This window comes from Lontra canadensis, unplaced genomic scaffold, assembly GCF_010015895.1.
Source record: "Lontra canadensis isolate GAN:19392208 unplaced genomic scaffold, GSC_riverotter_1.0 scaffold99, whole genome shotgun sequence".
In the NCBI taxonomy this organism is placed as follows: Eukaryota; Metazoa; Chordata; class Mammalia; order Carnivora; family Mustelidae; genus Lontra; species Lontra canadensis.
The window spans coordinates 6,677,600-6,699,575 of NW_022631093.1; the positions used below are offsets into that span (position 1 = coordinate 6,677,600).

Consider the following 21,976-nt stretch of genomic DNA (forward strand, 5'->3'; position numbering starts at 1 on the left):
AATCTGAGCTTGCCTCACTGCACACCTTCTTTTGCCTTCTCTTCCTCTACATTAGAAGCTAGAAAGCTCAACACTTACCTTCCCAGAACCCCTAAAGGGATGACCCAGTCAATGAGGCCCAAGTAGAAGTCTCATAGGCATTTCTGAAATAGTCGTCGTTTTCCTGATACAGGTGCCAACACCAACCTGCTTTCTGCTACCCAGAATACAAACAGCTGGATGGAGCTGTAACGGACACCTTCTGATCTGGAGGGTACAGACAAGGGACGCTCAAAGAGCTTGGCCCCAATGTTCTTGAGCAAGCGGATGAAGTGAATAACTGCCAACTTCCCGACTCCCTGTCCCGTGGGTAAAACAGTATCTCTCAATTGTTTCAGCCACAGTTTAGTGAGGTTTCCTACTTGCGGCTGAGAGCAATTTCCAAAAGAAACAATCCACTCCCTTTTTTTCTCTTTATTACTCAGGTCCTACCCACCAGAGGCAGCCCCTGGAGGGACTGCACACCCTGGAATTTTATGAGTGAGGCAAAGAAAAGACTGGGAAAGACTTTACCAAGTGTTAAAGACACAAACGAAAATTCACAGAAGTCAAAAAATATTGTTTTGGGGGCACCTGGGTGGCTCAGTGGGTTAAAGCCTCTGCCTTCAGCTCAGGTCATGATCTCAGGGTCCTATTATCGAGCCCCGCATCGGGCTCTCTGCTCGGCAGGGAGCCTGCTTCCCCCTCTCTTTCTGCCTGCCTCTCTGCTTACCGGTGATCTCTGTCAAATAAATAAAATCTTTAAAACAAATAAAAAAAAAATTGTTTTCCACATCCCTGGGGGGGATTTCAGTGTAACAGAGTTAGTGTCCACAGAGACTTTCACCTGGAGGTATAGGAGAGATGAGATAATCTCTCCAAGTCCATGTCTATTTGTAGTTTCTGATTTGAACTCTAAAGTGACCTAGAAGCCAGGAGCAAGGGGACTTTTCTGTGGTGGCACAATCAGGCAAAGCTTTGTGGGGCAGTAAAAGGGCGATGGACAAAGATGGAAGGGCCTGAGCCAGGTCTCTGCCATGGCTGAACCCCAGCTTCCTTGTGCATCCAGCAGAGGCTTCCTTAGATGCCCTGAAGCTGAATATGTTCTCTAAGTCTTGTCTTGAAAAAATGGGTTCCCAAACAATAGAGAGGAGAAAAGGACCTCTTCTGAGTGCAGGATCCTTCCCAGAGTCCTAGAAATGATAGCACATGGGCAGTTATGTATTATGTGTGTAGGAGGGCCTGGCTCTGGCAAGCAAGGTAGATGAGGTAGAAGGAGTATACTACTAAGGAAGGAGCTATGGATGGACAGAAGGTTGGTCCAAGAACTGGCTGAGCAAACCAGGGTTGCACTGAGGGCTTGTCCCAGGCTGGGAGGAGTGGGGGCCACATCCCAGACCTACCAGTACTGCCATCAAAGCCCCCCACGGCGTAGAGCAGGTCATTGAGCACGGCCGCACCCAGAGTGCTCCGGCGCTCCTGCATGCTGGCGATGGACGTCCACTGATCCTTCACGCCATCATACACATCCACTGTTCGCACACGCAGCGAGCCATTAAACCCGCCCACAGCATACACGTGACCAGCCATGAATACCACACCTGAGGCACAGGAAATCAAGAAAACGAGTTCATCTTAAGTGGCCGATCGCTCATGCAGTGACAATGAGTGACAATGGGGGAGCCGGACGGTCTCATGAATAAGTCACCACAGACAGTGATCTCTAACTTCACAGAACCGGAGGTCATCATGGGGCTCACTGGATTTCTATTCATATACGTTTTTCCAATGTTGTGTGATTCAAGCAAATACTTGACATGGTATGAAGTCCCTACACACGTAAGAACCGACCCCAGAAGGGGCAGCCAGAAATTGGGCAAGTGGAGAAGGAAGAGGAAGAGAGTCTGTAATGCACAGATGTTTGTGGAAACAAGAAGCAAGGGTGGATTTCCGGCAGTAAGCAGAGACAAGCTGGGGAAAGGCAGGCTGCAAGATGACAGATGGTGCCGCTCACCTGCTCTACATCTCCTGGAGGGAAGCTCAGCAATCTGATCCCACCGGTCCTCTTCGAAGTCATAGCATTCCACGCTGCGGATCGCCTTGGGGGCCTGGCCACCAACCACAATCATGACCTCCAGAAAGACAAACAGACATTAGCTGGGTCTCCCCAGCTAATGGATTTTTGTGTGATCAATCCCTGGTCCTTGCACATGCCAACTGCCTGGGGTCCACGAGTGACCTGACATGCCACCTTACAGAGTTACATACATGGAGATGCTACCCCCAAATCACCAACAAACAGGATGATTCAAGAAAGTCAGCAAGGACATCTTGCCACAGAAACACCATCATGACGTCTACACTTCCTACATACCTATGCTCTGGGCTATGCTGGTGGTACGTGTAGATACTCAGGGCATGATCTACAATCTTGCTGACCTCAAGGATTTGGGCTAAGGGGATGAAATTTTGTATCAAAACAAACTATTGCAAATATATATCAAAACTTGAGTCTATTTTGGAATACAATACAGAATTTGGTTATGTTTTTAAGAGAAAATTACTTCAGCAGTATTTCTGAATACACAGACTACAGGGAGCACTTATTCGTTAAAGTTTGGGGCAAAACTGTGAAAAACGGCTTTGGAGAAGTGACCCCAAAAATGTATGTAACTGATGATTTTCTGAAAAATAGTGCTAGCAATACTGCTCCCACAAGTATGACAGTAGCTAACACTGCCGGTTACCGTGTGAGGTATTATCACTCACGTGTCACCATAACCCTGTGAGGGAGAGATTATCCAAATTGACAGACGAAATTAAAGTTCGGAGAACACAAGTAAATTGCCCAAGGTTACACAGCAGAGAGCGGCAGAACAGAGACCAAAAACCAAGTCTATCTGACTTGGAGGTGAAGGCAGCCCCATCCGTCTCCTGCTCTAGAGACAGGGTCCCCACAAAGACAGCTCACTATACCCATGTTTTGCAAACTGCAGGTCACATTTCATGAGTGGGTCATGAAATGAATTTTATGCCTTGCAACCAGCAAACTTTTCATAGAGTAGCACAGAAAGTACAGTAAGGGTGTTACTTCATGAAACATTTGTTGGGGTTATACACACATGTAGGTGTCTCCTGGATAACAATTTAAACATAATTCTTATTGTAGGATATTGTCAGAAAAAAAACAAAAGAAAAGAAAGAATGAAAACCACTGCTGCACCTCTATAAAAGAACGATAGCATTTAACTGTGGTATCTCTGTTGCTGTGACTTTTGTCTCACGTTATTCATCGATAAATAATAAAGTAGCCAAGTTAACAACAGTGTACACATTTTAATAAACTTGTGCAAATTCACGGTTGTCCCCATAAGGACGTCATGCTCACTGGCATTCCAAGATGCCTTCTTATGTGACAAGAAAGGAGTGGAAATCACAGGCAGCCCATCAGTAGGAGTCTCAGGACGTTCTCATTACCTGTAGCTTGTATTATTTACTCCAATGGTTCTCAGGCTTCAGTGTGCATCAGAATCACCTCGCAGGTGGTAAAGACACAAACTGCCAGACCCCGGCCAGAGGTGCTGATTCAGCAGGTCTGGAGTGGAACAGAGAATGGGCATCCCTAACAAGTTCCTGGTTGAGGCTGATGCTGCTGTTCCAAGAGTCATACTTTGATAACTACTGATTTCACCCTTGGACTGCAGGGATTTGCTGATGTTCCATTAATAATTTCTGCCATTAAGAATGACCATGGTACTTTCACTTCTCCACAACAAATGTTTGGGGAGAGCAATATCTATGTGAGTTCACAGGAGTACATGCCTCGGGTGACCAGCATCTACCTCAGGAGGCAGAACCAGGGCCAACAACTACTGCTCATCCACCATTTATGCCCCAAGATTCAAGAACCAGGCTCACCCACTGCCCACATGAGTGGTCACAGCCATCTGTGGTCAAATGTGGGGTATCCAATGTTAAAAAACTCAGAAGTCAGTTCTGACTTCTGGAACATTCCAAAGGACCCCAGGACAAGCAGTCCAAGCTTAGAGCTACTGCGACTGTTTCTGGAAATAAACATTCCACATTTGGCTCCCCGTGACACAGCTCAGAGGGTCTGCTGTCCTGTGCCAGGAGTGGCCTTTTCAGAGAAAAGCTGAATTCGACACTACTTCCTTTCTTAGACAAGCGTCCATGAACAGTTTGAGGGGGATGTTAATAGACACAGCCCCTTGGCAAACTCAGACAATGCCCACCTTACTCCTCCGGGGCCCAGGGACTTGCCGCACATTCTTAAACATGCCTCAAATGTGCATTGTCCTGGTTTTGAGTTGGTAAGGCTAAAATGAAAGCACAATACTGTGACGATTTTCTATGGTATCTGGTTTTGGGGACTCAGCAAGAACAAAACCAGGTTCTAGTTTTTTCTGCAATGACCTCAGGCACTCCACAGCCTCTGTCCCCTCTCCATGAAATATCCTTCCCCCAGTCTGGATCCCTCTGTTCTAACACATGCTTGTCTTTCAGGTCTTAGTTGACCAAGTATCACCTCCTCCAAGAGGACCTCTCTGTTCTCACATCTGAATTACTGTCCCTTCTCTGAGATCACACATACCCTGGGTTCTCTCATTAAAACTGCTCCACACTGTGTTGTAACTGCCTGGCTACCTTGTCTCCCTGGTGAGATGGTGAACCTTGCCAGGACAGAAAGTGTATCTGCCTCAGTCACCAAGATAATCTTAGGGCCTAACAGTGCCAGATATTTGGAATAAGGAACAAATGAATGGTTAGTTCCATATGCAAAAAGCCAAACAAAAAAATACAGAGTTAAATGGAAGAATATACACAGTCCAGAATGTCACTTTCTGGGGTTAGGATATGTTGGACATCAGATTACAATTCTGGAGACAGAATTTGAGAGGAAAAAAATACATAAAATGAGAAAAAGACTTTTTCCCATCTTTTCATTCAACCACCAGAAGAAAGATTGCTTATTCTTTGTACAAGTTAAGAGGCTTCTTCTGTAAGTAAAATTTTAAAAAATAAAGTTTTAAAAAATAAAATGAAAGGAAATAAAAAAAACAAAGCTTTCAAGGAACCTCACCATGACCCAGAAACCATCCTATGATAGGAGTATGGCGGTATAGTCATATTGGAGAAAATCCAGTACTCATCTCTGAGAATTTTCAGTCACACAGAAACAGTATTATACAAAGGCAAACACTTCAATGGTAAGGTAAAATCTGAGTAGAAAGACAAGAGTAATACAGAGCAAGGTTTTGAAAATAAACTTGCTTTGGAGCTCATAAAGGCACTGTTGAGACATGGCTTTGAATGTTCAAAACGTGCACAATAATCTGGGAAGTGTAATTATAAGATTTTGTGGGGTAGGACCACTGGTTTCTGAGGATGTGGAGGTAGCTCAAGGCAGGGGGAGGAGAAGGTGTATTTTCTGCTTCTTTCACAGGCTTAAGAAATCCAGTTTCTATGGCAGGCCTTACTAGAAGCCATCACACAAGGAACACTATACTCGTTGCATAATTGTGCCCAGTAAAAGAAATAAATTTCCTATCTTGAATACTAACGGATGGCTGTTTCCATAGATACCTGATCTTAGCAACCAATTAGACAAAAAGGAGTACTCCCTCAAGTCTACATGATGACATCTCTGAAATTATAAACCTCTAGCTACTTCGGAAAACCATAAGATGTCAGGGCATGAAGACACTTAGACACATTCTCTCCTGCAAGCCCTCATTTTACATTTCCAGAAAAACTTGGGCCCAGGATGTTTCACAGGCATATTTCTTTCTTTCCCCCACACCCTTAAGTCCCAATTTACTAAAAACTTATAATGTCAATAATGGAAACTACTGAATCCAATCAGTTTAATGATTGCTACTTTTAACAGGTGTCTCTTAAGGTAACTCTGAGTAAGAACTACCAGGTGTCATACTGGCATCACAATGAAGAACTGGTTCTGGGCTAACAGTTATGTTACACCAAACATAATTTACTCCTGTTCAAGAACTGCAGTGTACTTGGCAGTCTGGCAGCACACCACAGGGTCCTAACCCCAAGTCTCAAGAGCTACGGTGTTGAAAGCTGCAGAAGCTCTGGTGGATGGAGAACTCCGGTTGACAGATCACAGGTGAGCCAGACTCAACTATGGGTGGCAAGGCTGTTGGACAAGCCCCAAGGGAAACACTCTCATTTTGGAAAGTCAAATGGCCATTTATTGTAGGGAGCTTTAGTGAGACCATGGAAAGACTACCAGATTCCTTAGGAAGGAAATTTCACTCCCAGCCTAACAAGGTGGTTTTAAAATAAATATATGTCTATCTCCCTCCATGGAGGATTTAGACTCCAGCACTGCGCCTAGGAAAGCGAAGGCATGTGAGTCACAGTACGATGACCACTCTGTGTGAGAGCCATGAGGTCCCTGGTACCCGAGACCAGTCAGGGACAGATGCAATAGGGGAACAGAGCAGAGCTTTCTGGCTCACCTGTCAGTCATGACCCTAACTTCTGAGTCATTAGACTCTTCACTATGGTGAGAGGAATGACCTGGGCTCTGTAAACTTTTTTCATCAGGCAAGAGTGGAGGGTGTGTCCAAACTCTCTTCCATGACCGGTGAGCTGGGCAGAAGGCAGGCCCAGCCAGTCGGTCCCTCGGGCCAGGGCAGGAAGCGAGAGTCTCTCTTACCCTGGTGCGTGGGGCCGCAGGGCTAACACCAATTCATCCGAAGGAGCATGTCGAGGTCGAGGCAGAAGACTTGTCCCAGCAGGTTCCTGAGCAACAGGTGCTCGAGGCAAGAACTGACAGCCAAAGTGCAGAGACAGTGGGAGGTGGAGAAGCAGCAATGTGAGAGCCAGACCCAGGGAAGGAAGGAGTGGGAATATGGACTTGGGAGTCAGACACATCTGGGCTCAGCTATCAGCCCAGTCACCACACAGCTGTATGACTGTGGCCAAGACATTTAATCTTGCCAAACCCACTTTCATTACCTGTATTATCAGGATAACAGCATGTTTCTCTCACGGGTGTCAGGAGTCTTCAAGGACACCAAGCACGTAGCACAGAGCTCACACTAAATATTAGCTTCTTTATTCAGTCGACACCAGCATCATGACTATTGTTTAAAGCAGTTGTTAAAATACAGACTCCCCATAAGTGGTAGAAAAAGACACTTATGACCTGTAACCAGCCGACTGAGTACCACTAATTCCAAGGTGATCATGGGGCTTTTTCAGGACCCCAGGGTGTTTTCCTGGTGTGCTCTGGATCCATCTGAAGGATCACAATGGAAGAGGAGCAGTGCCCACCCAGGGGCCTGGCCCAACTAAGAAGTCACCCTACCCAGCCTGCCAGGAGCCTTGTTTCCAATGCCATCTATTGAAAGAAGGACAGCCCAGCTCAGGAGGAAGTCGCCTACCTCTGGCCCAAATCGCTTTTCAGTGTCATTTTTAAAGAGTTGAATAAAGATGTCACTTGAACCGAAATGACAGTGAAAAGTGCCAGGCTCAGTACATCTCCAAAGGTTCATTTGCATCTTGCTGGGACCTCATTTCTCTGCTGCCATCTGTGGAAGAGGGTAACGTAGGAGTGTTTTGAGAGACTGGGAGACAGCCTCTGGTTGTCCATGGCAACCTAGACTCAGGGAAGTGCTGGGTGGTGAATGTGTGGGAGCCCAGATGATGCTATTAGCTGTTCCGGCTTGAATGTGTCAGTATGATCTGTGCATATATGGCTCAGGAAAAAACACTCTCATTAGCCCCTACAGCTATCTCCAGGCAGAGTCCTATTTCTTTCAGGGAGTGGGCTTGGCTGGCGAACAGGTTCGCTGCTGAGAATTGCTGAAGACAGTTCAAATCTCTCGCCACTGCTGTGTTTCTCAAAGTGTGCTCTGTCAGAAAACCTATCTGGATTAAATTCATGAAAGCCCAAAATACTAGCCTGCCCTTCCAATTCCTGTGGCTGTTCCTTCAACTAGTCCAATTATCTCCCTACTTTTCTTCCTCTACTTATTTGGAGATATACATATTTATATTTATATTTATATATTTTTTAAAGTAAGCTCCACACCCAGCATGGAGCTTGAATTCATGGGACTTGAACTCATGCCCTGAGATCAAGACTTGACCTGAGATCAAAAGTCAGACTCATAATCAACGAAGCCGCCCAGGTGCCCCACCCCCCCATATTTCTACTTTACTTTCTCACGGGACTTCTTAAAAGTCCCCAGAGGGCAGGAATCGAGTTTCTTTCCACACAGTACCCAGCAAAAATGCTTTTGTGAAATATGAAGGCACTATAATAGAAAAGCTCAACCTACAGTGTCTGGAGTCAGTCCTTCTGGGCTCTAATGTCAGCTCAGCTATTTACTAGCTGTGCTTCGAAGATATGTAACAAATTATCTGACACCCCTCCACTTGGGACATGGAGCTTACTCCTCCCTTCCCTTGAGGGTGGGCTGGACTTATGGACTTGCACCCAGCAAGCAAAATATAGCAGATACAATGTGCCATCACTTGGAGAACAGGTCTTAAAAGACTACAGATTCTGTCTTGGGCAGGCTCTCTGCCTGGCCTCCTGTAGAATCTCTCACCCTGAGGGAAACCAGTTTCCATGTTCTGAGCACACTCAGGCAGCTTATGGAGAGGCCCAGAGGGTAAGGAAAGGAGGCCTACAAGTAACTCCAACAGTGAACTCAAAATCAGGTCCCCCCATCTCACAACTCCAAACAAGCCTTGAGATGACCACAGTCCTAGCTAAGAGCTCAACTCCAACTTCACAAGAGGCCCTGAGCCAGGATGACCCAACAGAGCCAATATGGGACTCCTGCCCATGGAAACTGTGAGATAATAAACACTAAATGTGTTAAACCACAAAAGTTAGGGTAATTTGTAATGCAGATATACATAACTAATACATAATGAGTAGGTGACATAACCCAAGATCCAATTTCCACATGTGCAGAATGGGGATAATTATATTTATGTAAATCCTGAGATAATAAATGGACATCACTTAGCCCAGGGATTGACACATTCTGAGGGCTCACATTTGGGAGATTATCATTATTATCTGCTGTTATCACCATTGTGGAGTTAGTATTGTGTAGTGGTCAAAAAGTACAGGCTTTGCAGACCTGGATCCGCGTCCTCACAGGGCCACTTAGTTGTGGAGCCCTGGGCAAGTTATTCCATCCCACTGAATCTCCAACATGGAGTTTCTTCCAACATTAGAACTTTTATGAGGATAAAATAATGTATATAAAGTGCTTTGTCTAAAACGTAAGGAAATCCTATTTAAATGATCCTAAAATTATCCTTGGGTGATAAGGACAGTAACCCAAGGAAGGAACAGAGTATCAAGTACAACTTACTCTATAAGTGGTCACCCAAGGTGGTAAGCGAGCCCTCCTCTCCTGCAGTCATGTAAACCAGTTTCTGGATGTTCACTCTCAGAGACATCCCTTTGACCTGGGAGATTGCTCAGGCATCAGCTCCGGCAGAAAGCTTTCTCTAAGCCCTTACCCCTCTCCACGCTCCCTGAGCGTCCTGCCTGTACCTCCACTGTGGCACTTACATGGTCCACTCTAATTGTCCTCTGACGTCTGTCTCCCTTCCCAAGTCTGGAGCACTGTGGGGAAGGGACCAGTTCTCATGAGGTTCTGTGGCTCTAGCACCAAACCCAGCGCCTGGCAATCAGTGACTTCTCAATGGAAGTATGGTGAAAGAGTGAATTAATAAATTAATAAGTTAAAAAATTAATTAATTAATAAGTTAATGCATACATGATGGTTTATTAATTTACTGAGGGTGTTATTTTTTTTTTCATCTAAATTCTTCACCACCTAACTCCCCAGGAACAAAAACCAGATTCATTTGATAGTGGACCTGTGGGCTGAGCCAAATGTCCTAGGGTCAATCTACATTAGTGATCAAAGGAGAATATGAAGTAGGGGATAAATCCTCGCTACATCCATGAAAAAAAAGTATGAATACTGACAGGATTAGAAAACAACTAGGGGTGATAGAAAAGGTCGGTAATAAATCTCTATAAGGTTATTTCTTCTTTAGAATTACATCTCTTGGGGCACCTGGTGGCTCAGTTGGTTAAACATCTAACTCTTGGTTTGGTCTCAGGTCATGATCTCAGGGTCATGGGATCAAGCCCTGAGTTGGGCTCTCTACTCAGTGTGGAGTCTGCTTGAGATTCTTTCCCTCTCCCTCTGCCACTCCCCCAGTCATTCTCTCTCTCTCTCTCTCTCTCTCTCTCAAATAAATAAACAAAATCTTAAAATAAAAAGAAAAAAATAAATAAAAATTTAAAAATATCCTTTTCAGGGCTCCTGGCTAGATCAGCTGGTAGGGCATGCAACTTTTAATCTCAGGGTTGTAAGTCTGAGCTCCACATTGGGTGTAGAGTTTACTTCAAAATAAAATCTTTTTTTAAAAAGTTGTCATGCATGAAGGATATATACATATGTATATAAATCCCTTTCATTTATGAAAACTTTAACTAATGCCCACCCTGTGCCAGACTCCAGGCTATGTACCAAGGACAGAGATGAGTAACACCTGCCAGCACGGAACGTATAGTTTAGTGAAGGAGGTAACACCCTAGAAGAGAACCCTGAATACCTCCCTGAAGTGTCAGCCCAGGGCATATGGTCACCTTCTGGAACTACTGCCCCTGCTTTTCAGAAAACAACGAAGCCATCACCAACCTGACCTCCCCTCCATTAAATGTCTTTCTCATCAACTGTATTTCTACATAGTAACACTAAGCTATTAGAAACTGGACTTTGAAAGAAAACTTTTATAAGAGCCTCAAAAACTGTGAAATACTATGTATTTATTTAGGAATAAATCTAACAAAAGACCTGCAAGATCCATGCACTGAGAACTAAAAACGTTGCCAAGAGAAATTAAAGAAGACAAAAATAAATAGGGCCATACACTGTGATTGCAGATCAGAAGATTCATACAGCAGATCCCCCCAACTTATCCATGGCTTTGTTTTGTACCATTTCAGTTACCCATGAACAACCTTGATCCAGAAGCAGATGATCCTCCTTCAGACACATGGTCAGAAGATCAATAGCAGCCTATGTCATTCACCTCACTTCATCTCACCTAATAGGTATTTTATCATCTCTCATCATCACAAGAAAAAGGGTGAGTCAGTACAATAAGATATTTTCAGAGAAAGAAACCATGTATATATGTAACTTTCATTACAGTATATTGTTATGATTGCTCTATTTTATCCCTAATTATTGCTACTAATCTCTTACTGTGCTCAATAAATAAAGTTCATCTGAAGTATTCATGTATAGGAAGAAAATAATATGTATAGGGTTCAGTACTATCCATGGTTTCAGCCGTCCACTGGGTGTCTTGGAATATATCCTCCCAGGACAAGAGGGGACTACTGTATTGTTAATATGTGAATTCCCCCCTAATTGATCCTAAAAATTTAACACAATCCCTATCCAAGCCTTTTTTATAGAAATAGGCAAGTTGATTCTAAAAGATAAATGAACATGCAAAGTACCTAGAATAGGAAAAACAACTCTGAAGAATAAAACTGGAGGGCTCATACTACCTGATTTCAAGACTTACTATAAAGCTGGTAATCAAAGCAACATGGTATTGATATAAAGACAGGCAAAGAGATAAAAGGAACAGAAGAGTATCCAGATACAGACCAACACATATGCAGTCGATTATTTACAACAAAGATACCAAATCCACTCAATGGAGAAAGGAGAATCTTTCTAGTAAATGCTGTGGAAAAAACTGGACATTCAAATACAAAACCTTGACCCTTACATCACACACCATATTACAAAGAAATCTCAAAATAGATCATAGACCCAAATGTAAAACCTAAAACTTTAATAAATATAGTAGAAAAACCTTGGTGATCTTACATTATGCCAAGATTTTCTTTAGATAAAATACAAAATATATCAATCATAACAGAAAAAAATTTGACAAAATTTAAAACTTCTGCTCTCCCAAAGATACTTTTAAGAAAATAAAAAGACAAGATACAGGTTGGGAAAAAATATTCGCAAAATACAATTTTGCTAACAGACTTACATCCACAATATACAAAGGACTCTTAGAAATCAGTAAGAATAAAATAACCCAATTTTTTTAAAGGGAAGAAAATTTGAACAGACTTCACCAGAGAAGATACAGAGACAGTAAATAAGCACATGAAAAGATGTCCAACATCATTAGTTATTAGAGAAATGTAAATTAAAATCACACTGAGATACCACCCATCCCTACTACAGTGGCAAAATTTTTTAAAAATAGGTAATACAAGTAGTGGTAAGGCTGTGGAGTAACTGGAACTTTTATACATTACTAATGGGAATACATAAAGGTACAGCTGTCTCGAAAAACAGTTCAGCAATTTCTTATAAAGTTAAACATATACTTACCATACAACCCAGCAATCCTATTCCTAGGTATTTACCCAAGAGAAATTTAAACATAAGTCCACACAGGGATCTGTAAGTGAATGTTCAAACAGCTTTATTTTTAATAGCCAAAAATGGACACCCAAATGTCCATCAACGGGTGAAATGGATAAACAAATTATGGTACGTCCATACAATGGAATATTACTCAGCAATGGAAAGGAGTGAACTCTTTATACATGCAACAACACAGATGAATCTCAACAGCATTATGCTAAAAGAAAGAAGGCAAGCTCAAAAGGCTACATATGGCATGATTTCATTTCTATAACAACCTAGCAAAGACAAAGCTGTAAGGACAGAAATCAGATCAGTAGTTGCCAAGGCTTAGGGGTAGAAGAAGGGGCTTGACTATAGAGCAGCACAAGGGAATTTTTTGTGCAGTACTTAAAATATTCTGTATTTTGATTAGGATGATAATTAAATAATGATATACATTTGCCAAAATTCATCATATTGTATCCCTAAAAAGAGTGAATTTTATTGCGTATAAATTATACCTTAATAAAACTGAAATTACAAGAAAATAATCTGGGATATTGATAATGGGGAAAACTGTGCATGTGTAGGGGCAGAAGGTATATGGAAAATCTCTCGACCTGGCCCTCAATTTTTGGTATGAACCTAAAACTGCTCTAAAAATATAAAGTGTTACTTTGAAAATAAAAGGTAGTAAATGTATTAGAAATGCATCTCCTCATGAGATGAATGGGATGTTACAGGGTTCAGTTAAAGGAGATTTTGATATTAAAAAAAAATTTAAAAAAAGGATCTTTTTCATCTGCCACCAAAACCTGAAAACCTGTCCCTGGGATGCAATCTGGTATAAGAGAAAAAGCACAGACTTTGGAGTGGAACAGATCTTGGCTTAAACCCCAGCTCTGCACTTACTTAGCTATGTAACTGGGCAGGTCACTTAACCTGTCTGAGTAAATTTAGTAAAGTAGGGATATGAAGAGTAATGTCCTAATATTATAATGATTTAATGAGATAATGTACCACCTGATAATACTCAAAGTGATAGTTTCCCTCAGCATACCCCACTCCTCAAACCCACATTGGGGATCCCCTCATAATTTAAGTGCCCCAACAATGGTGACAGAGTAGAGTTTGAGAAGGAGGTTGGACAGCATAACCCTAAACCATTCAAGGATTAAAGTTGGGGGGACAATGAAGCAAAGAGCAGTGATGTCTTTTTTTAAAATCCCTTCAACAGATTCATTCACAAGAAGTCTTGGTTCTGGTTGCCTGCAGATGTCTATGTGTCCTAGAACCTAAACACTTTCATTCTGAAAAGAGTGGTTCCTAAGGAGTAGAGATGACAGAGGGACAACTGTGGCCTCCTGAAAGAGGGATGGGTGTTTCGCGACCACAAATTCATGACCTGGAAAGGGAGGGGTGGTCTCAGTAGGCTGAGTGGGGACTCAGGCACAAACTTGGCTTTGGTTTTTAAAACGGTCTTCTTATAATTACGTGTGGTAAAAGCTAGATGTGGAATCTAGAAAAGGAAAGGTCACTAGGTATGGTCTCCACACAGAGAAACCGGGCCAGCTCTGCACCATTTCCTTAGCTTCAGAACCCACTCCCCAGGAAAAGATGTCAGTAACCTGATAGAAGAGAAGAACCTCCTTTTCCAAAGAAAAATGTCACAAAGACAGGCAACAATGCCAGCCAAGAACCTGGCACAGAAGCAGCCTCCTCCACAAAGAATAACACTGAACCTCAGAATCAGTATTCTCAAGATGCCAATATTCAAGCTCGTGGAAATTTAGGTCCTAATAAAGGTGTATTCAGACTAATGGGGGCGGGGGAGGGAGATTACTCAATAAAATAACTTTGGGGCAAATGGCTCATCATTTGTCATACAAATAAAGCTGGATTCTTGCCCTCACTCCTTACACTAAAATAAATTCTAAGTGCATCAAAGATTTGAATGTAAAACAGAAATCATTAAAGTACTTGTAGAAAACATGGGAGTCTTTTTTTTTTTTTTAAATCTCAGAGCAGAGAAAACATTTCTAAGCAGACTGTAAAACCTAAGCTCTAAAGAAAAAGACCAATTTGACTACTTAAAATTGTTTTTGGGAATTCAAAAAAAATGTTTTAAGTAAGTTTAGAGGCAAAATACAAACTAAGAAAAAAATACTGGAAATACATACCAAAGGCCCTACCTCTTCAAAATAAAAAGAGCCCTTAAAGACCATTCATAAAAAATATATAGTCCAATATAAAAACAAGCAAAGGACATCATGAAAATTCCCCCAAAGAGAAATACAGGGACCATAATCATAGGAAGCCTAGATCAGTCTCACTCACAATGAAAGAAATGTAAACTAAAACAAGATGCCATCTTTTAAGGGATATTTGACAAAGAAATGTTTATAAGATAAAAAAGTGGAGATTTTTAGAAGGCCCATCCACAGAGGGCAGTTAAATAAATTATGGCACATAAATATAATTAAATATCATGTACCTATTATAATTTAAATGCTGATTTCACTCATACTGATAACAATGAAAGCAGTCTGTTGAGTAGGTGATAAACAATGACTTCAATTTATGGAGCAAGATTCCATTTACCTAAAAGGGTACATTTCTATCCATTTATGAATAGGCTCACAGAGATACGTCTGGAAGAAAACTCACTAAGGGAACAGCAGTGATTGCCCCTGGGTGGACAAGTTACAGGTGATTTTTACTGTACCTCAAAAATGCAGTACCTTTTTAATAGTCTACAATGAGCATATATTTCTATAATTGAAGTTATTTTCATTTGAAAATATGGAGTAGTTTCAATGCAATACTTCAGTAAAATAAAACCAAAGTGTCAACATGCAATAAGGCAAATGGACGGCAGGACCCAGGCCCTTGCCCTGCGTCTTCCCCTTCTGACCTGCATGAGGCAGCGGGAAGCAGATAGGTAGGTATGTATGTAGGCTCAGGTTTACAAAGATGAAACCAGGTGCAGGATGGTATGGGTTCACAGAACAGGTTTGGAGGGGGTAAAAGACCCAGTTCAAACCCAGGTTCTACTACAGTGGCTGTGTGGATCTGGGGCAAGTCACCTCATCATCTCTCTGACCTCCAGTTTCCTCTGTGTAGAGCTAGGATCCCTGCCTCCCCCAGGCAGGGCTGTTGGGAGGATTACAAAAGATACACGTGTGAGACCCTCAGCTTACTGCCTGACACAGAAACAGCCCTCAGGAAAGGTGGACAGCCCTCCTTCTTAACTGGGATATATATATAACCTTTGTTCCCATCGCACTCACTAAATTCTCCATGACCCAGAGTCACAGAGCAGAGTGGAGAGAGGAATGACAGATCTCCGAGAATCCAAACATCTGGTCTTGGACAACATGCTCCTCTAGCACTTTGAAAACCTTTCTGGAAGCGGCCTGCAAGGAGTACGCAGCCAGCCACAAAGGAGGAAGAGGACAAAGCAAAGGTCTAAACATTTCCCTGGGGCTGCCTGCTGTGCAGTCAATGAGCCGATGAGCCGGCACAACTCACTCCCATCTGCTCCCTTTTCCTCCTGGGGTGGCTGGGACCTGTCCTGAGAGGTCAGGACGTTAGGCTCCTAGACAGCCTACTGGAATGCCAAACTTGGAAGGCTTTAGAAACCAGCTAGTGCAGGGGCTTTCGTGCTGCAGATGAAGGACAGGAGAACCAGAGAGGGGAAGGGCCTTGCAAGGAACGGAAGCAGCCAGTACACATCTGTCGGCCCTAAGTGTTCAGGACTCAGCAGTGAAAGAAAAAAACCAGACTAGAACTACTCTGATGCAAATAACGGCCCAGAAAGAGGACTGGTAGGACCATCACTAGGAGCCACCCAGCCACAACTCTGCTTCCAAAAGAAACAGAACCTAGATCAAAGAAAGAGGTGAGAGGAAAGAGCTCTAAGTTATTCTCAAAACTCCCTGGTGACTCTGGAGGTTACCTGGAAATTCTTAGGAAAGGAAGACCATGGAAAAGAGAGGTACCAGCAGATTCAAAAGGAACCAGCAGACTCTATCTCTTAAGTCATAAGTGCAACCAAGAAGCAGGGCAGCCATGGATGAGGAAAGACTTGGAGGCAGGAGCAGAAGGCCACTTGCCCAGAACACAGTCCCAGCAACTGGCACTGGCTGAGCTGGGGCTTACCTTGGGAAGGCTGACTGGAGTCCTCGGCTTAGTCCTTGGGTTCTTAATCAAGAGCCTCTGATCCTGAGGGAGCAGATGGTATTTCATGGCCTCAATGAGGAAGTCCTTACAGGTGTTGTTATTCTTTATCAAAGCTTCTTCTTCAACCGTCTGGAGGTAACAACCCACAGGTAAGCCAGAAGCAGAGCCCAGCCTCATTCCCCAATCTGACCCTTCTCCCCTGGGTGAGTCATTCCTGTATTCCCACGCTCTTTTATCCCCCTACCACCTCATCTCAGACCCCAGAAGGAAGATCAAAGACCTACAACTGAGTGCCTACCTCCTGTATTTCAAGAGCACAGTGGAGTAAGTGGTTAAGTTCTGGCATCAAACAGACAGGGATATAACCTCACTGGCTAGGTCTGTCTGGTATGTTAGTTTATAGACTTAGATGGAATTATGCAAAACAGAGACAATTAGCTGTCCTGAAGGCTTCATCCCACATTCTTCCTGGTTTAAGTGCTTTACAATGTTTAGGGCAAACGGTCAGACATCTGAGAGGAGAGGAGGGAAAGAGGAAGAGGGCAGGATCCCTCAACCAACCTTTGGAGGCATGGAGTCAAGGTGAGAGTCAAGAAGAACAGTTCATACCCATTTTCTTACAGTGAAGCCTCAGGGACAAAACTGGCCAACGAGGTGCTCTATAACAGAGTGGTGATACCAGAGCAGAAAGAATGTCCTGCACAGAAGTCCCATCTACTGACTGCATCTTGGACCCTATCTACGCTGGAACTATGGCTTCTTCACATACCACAGAGCTGTTGGCCTAAGCAGATGCTCAGCAGTATAAGCCAAAATATCTCATGACCAAGACCAAGGGTGAACCGATGCTGGTGCTCTGACACTCAAACCTCTGTCCTTTGGCCTAGGTCAGATTGTCATGTGGTGTATCTGTAAGGGGTAGTTTGGTCTTTGGAGGTCACCTCACAGTTTCTTTTCTGGAGCATTTATGAGCTAACAGGAGAGATCAATTTCATTCAAGAGCTAACAAAGATGGAATGTCTCCTGGTTGGACAGCCCAGTGCTACACTCTGGGGCAAAAAAATGGATAAACAAGACAAGGGTTCTGACTTTGAGGCACTCAAGTCCAGTCAGAGGAGGAGAGGGGCCTCCCCACCTCAATCACCTTAGCCCTCAAGCTAGTCGCGCACAAAGCGTGACTAGCTCACTGGTAACTAGGAACCGAAATATGGCCAGGCCATCACCTGCCGGGCAGTACTGGAGCTGGCAGGAAAAGAAGGACTGGCATGATTTAGCCTCTGTCAGCACTGGGCACCTCTTTTGCCAGAAGTGATCCTCAGGAACACTCCATTTGGGGGAATTTTTCCCCACTCACCCTACCCCCACTGAGGGATTGACCCAGATTGAGACAAATTATAAGCTTTTAGGGTCAGTTAAAACAAATTTAAAAGGGTGAGAGAGTATCTCTTTTCTTTTTAAGATTTTATTTATTCGAGAGAAAGGGAGAGAGAAAAAGAGAGAGAGCATGAACAAGTGGAAGAGCAGAGAAGGTGGGAGAGAGACAAGCAGACTCCCCACTCAGTGTGGAGCCTAACACAGGGCTCAGTCCCACAACCCTGAGATCATGACCTGAGCAGAAACCAAGAGTCGGAAACTCAACTGACTGAGCCACCCACGTGCCTCCAAGAGAAGATACCTTCCAAAGCTTGGATAGAAAGTGAAATGCATAAACAGTGGGGCGCCTGGGTGGCTCAGTGGGTTAAGCCTCTGCCCTGGGCTCAGGTCATGATCTCAGGGTCCTGGGATCGAGCCCCACATTGGGCTCTCTGCTCAGCAGGGAGCCTGCTTCCCCTCTCTCTCTGCCTGCTTATGATCTCTGTCTGTCAAATAAATAAATAAAATCTTTAAAAAAAAAAAAAAAGAAATGCATAAACAGCTACTTCTCCCAAAGAATGTATTCAGCTTGAATAAAAAGATTCTCCAAAAAGTTAATGCTTCACCACACAGAGTTTCAATCTGGGGTGACAAGAAAGTTTTAAGAATGGATATAATGATGGTGTACAGCATGACAAATACAATTAGTACATTGAATTTACACTTTAAAATAGTCAAAATGATGAAGCATATATATATGTATATATATAAATATATAATATATATATTTTTATATATACATATATATTATATATACATACATATATATGTATGTATATATATACATATATCACAATTTTAAAAAGTTTTTAGATGTAACATGTTACACACTTCTACATATCTAAATATTTCAAAATATTTAGTAAATCCTAATAAGTGTTAGTGGATAAAAACAAACAAACAAACAAACAAAAACACCTTCCCCAAAAATCAGTGTTGGTGCAGGTCTGCCCAGGGCTCTCCCTGTGTCCTCCCCCACCAAGATTGACCACCTGCAGCAGGTTATACTGGCCTGAAGTTTCAAGGTCAAATGAGTGTTAATGAAACATCCTTTTCCAGAGGTGTTCTAAAAAGAGTGCTTTGGAAAGGTGGGGGTGGGGGAAGGGTCCCACACAACAGTGCTCATGCCCATTGCTTCCGACCCCCTTCTTCTCCAGATCTAAACCCTACTTTGCCATCATAACCTAAGAACTATTTTCTAGTATCTTTAAGTTTCAGTGGTGGACAGACGGAGGTCATGACCAAGGGTTTCTAATGTCTCTTCACTTTTCCCTGGAACTCAGGTCCACAGATAACCCTTCCTGTGGAACTGATGCTGTGCTGGAGGCCAGACGTCTACCTCTGCCTTTGGTCAGTTTCTCACAAGACAGGAAGTTTGATTCTGACCCTGGGAGCTCAGGCCAGTTCAGTCCCTCTGCTTAGGGAACCTTTCCTACAGGAAGGAGATGCTGCCACCAGGGGGCAGTGGTACCATCCAAAGTGTAAAACATGGGGCCCATAGAAGGACTGGGGCTAGTGTATACCTCAGCACCTGGAATAGGACAGAGGTTCAGAGATTCAGAGGACATCTCACTGACCCATTAGACCAACATTAATAATTAATAATTAATAATGTTGACCCATTAGGTCAACAGCATCCCAAGATGATGATTTTACAAGCATTTGTGAGGATACCCTACTCTCCCGCTATTCCCAATAGCATCTTTGGTCATCACGTTGGTAAACCTATCAGCTAGCATTCACTCACAGTGTTGCAGTCTTTATGTGGATTATCTCATTCTATCCCCCAAACAATCCTATAAGGGCAGGTGCTATTTTTACCAGATGAGAAGACTGAGAATGAGAAAGGTTGAGCGCTTGCCCAGTGTTAGATGCCCGAGAAGTGACAGAGCTAGGCCACTGGGTTGCTAAATTAGATCTATCGTATCCTTGCTTCACACCTTCCATTCCTTCCAGAAACTTCCTGGAAACAGATGAGGGTTGGTCTACTGCCTTGGTGTTCTGTTTTGTTCATATATTTAAGTTTCACCCTCTGCCCACTTACAAGATTATCTAAAGCCAATAGATCAAAAGAACAGAGAGTATTAAATGTGACAGCCCTCCTGGTGAAAGGCAGGGGCTTCTGGGTCAGCAGATGTGGATTTGAATCCTGACCCTGCCTTCTTCTGCCAAATAATTCTCGGCCTCCATAAACCTCAAGGCCCAGACCTATAAAAAGAGGGTTATTTAACTTTGCCTCACAGGGTTATTACAAGGATTAAATATGTGACACTGCAGGGGTCCCCCCATAATTCTTCATTTGTCTTTCCTCCTCAGAGGAAGTAGAAGCAATATGTATCCCAGGCACCTGTGAGGAGCTGGTTTTTGCAGTCCTGAACTGGGCTCCCAGATGCCTACTGTGAAGGTAAAGAGAACACAGCAACATGGAAATGACCCTTCTTGCTTAGGTCCCCTACAGTAAAAGTGGCTGACTTCCAGAGAACATTTCTTATGCCCAGCTCCATGCTAAACATCTCACTTGCATATTTACAACTCCTCTGGTCCTCACAACAGTACTGCAGGGTTCTCGTGTAATATCCCTTCTATCAAAGAAGAAACTAAGGCTTGAAGAGTTAAATAAAAACTCAAAGCTAACAAGTAGTGGAGCAGGAACTAAACCCTAAGTGGCTTATTCTCAAACCTACACTCTTAAACCTCACTCTACCATCTGATAGAACGTTGCATGTCAATTATACTTCATTAATAAAAATTAAAAAAAAAAAAAAGACCCTTAGACTACCATGATTCCCCTTAGGCCAGTGGGTTGGTGCTCTCAACCTGTACAAAAGACCCATAAAACTCAACTGCCCCGTACAACCAGGCTGCCCTCTGCTATTCCGAGAAGCAGGGGAAGCAGGAAAGCCCTTGGTTCTTCACATACCACTCACCTGGACCAGGTAATCCCTTGGTAAGAGGGGAAGACGGACATGTTCCATCAGTTTTGCCATGTGCTCTAAACGGGTTTCTTTCTCATAATTGATCCATGAAATCACAGCTTCAAATACCTACAAAGAAAACCAACACAGGTAACTGTAACAGAGAGAAGACCTTCTAAACAATTTCCTCATTCCGGGGGGGTGGGGAGGAAGTCAATGTCCAAACCATCCACAAAGGTGGTTAACCTAAGGTTCAATGTTTACAATAAACGAAAAATGGAAAGAATTTGTCTTCTACCTGATGTCAGAGTGATATCACACACACACAGGTTATAATAAATCTGTGCCCCCAAACACAGAATCACCAAGGTTCGCAGCAAAATAAATATCAGGTCTCATGGTTATTTAAAGATAGAAATACAAAGCAGGGACTCTGAACAAAATTTTATAAAGACTACGCAGAAGACCAGAAGCCTTGGGAGCAAGCCTACCATGCCCCTCGCCCCCCACATCCCTCACCCCCCACATCCCTCTCCTCATTCATGTCCCAAGTGTGGCTAATGCAGAATCAAGACAGTAAGAATATCATCTGCCCAAAAGCTGGCTGTGAAATGGTGAGTATGTCAGCAAATGACAGAGAATTTCTCTGTCAAAAACTTCACTTTGGCTTAATCTCTCCCTTGTGGAGAGATTTCATTTTTCTACAAATGAAAATCGGGCTTGGAACCAAAGAGTAGGCTCTCGGGTTTGGATCTCCACCATGCTTAAGAAGAAGCCCACTGTCTGCCACCATATACACACAGACGGATAAAATTCAATGTTGATAAGCCTGCAGGGAAGCCGGCACTATTTCTGGAAACTTAATTAACACAGCTTTTTAAGAGAGGAGGGAAGAATTTGGCAATATCAATCAAATATGTCAATGTGCCCATTCTTTGACCTAGAAATACCACTTCTAGGATCTAG

General features: G+C 43.1%; 1 protein-coding gene across 6 annotated transcripts in view; it reads right to left on the bottom strand.

Annotated features, from left to right (window-relative positions):
* The window catches only part of KLHL3 (kelch like family member 3), a 234,885-nt gene that overhangs the window by 13,928 nt on the left and 198,981 nt on the right, over nucleotides 1-21,976 (bottom strand). For all 6 annotated transcript variants that reach the window (XM_032837740.1, XM_032837737.1, XM_032837739.1 and 3 more), the window contains 4 exons: nucleotides 21,023-21,139; nucleotides 16,662-16,811; nucleotides 2,033-2,150; nucleotides 1,422-1,619 (listed from right to left, as the gene is read on the bottom strand). In XM_032837740.1, the coding sequence (XP_032693631.1) occupies nucleotides 1,422-1,619; nucleotides 2,033-2,150; nucleotides 16,662-16,811; nucleotides 21,023-21,139 (583 nt within the window). The remainder of the gene's footprint in view (nucleotides 1-1,421; nucleotides 1,620-2,032; nucleotides 2,151-16,661; nucleotides 16,812-21,022; nucleotides 21,140-21,976) is intronic.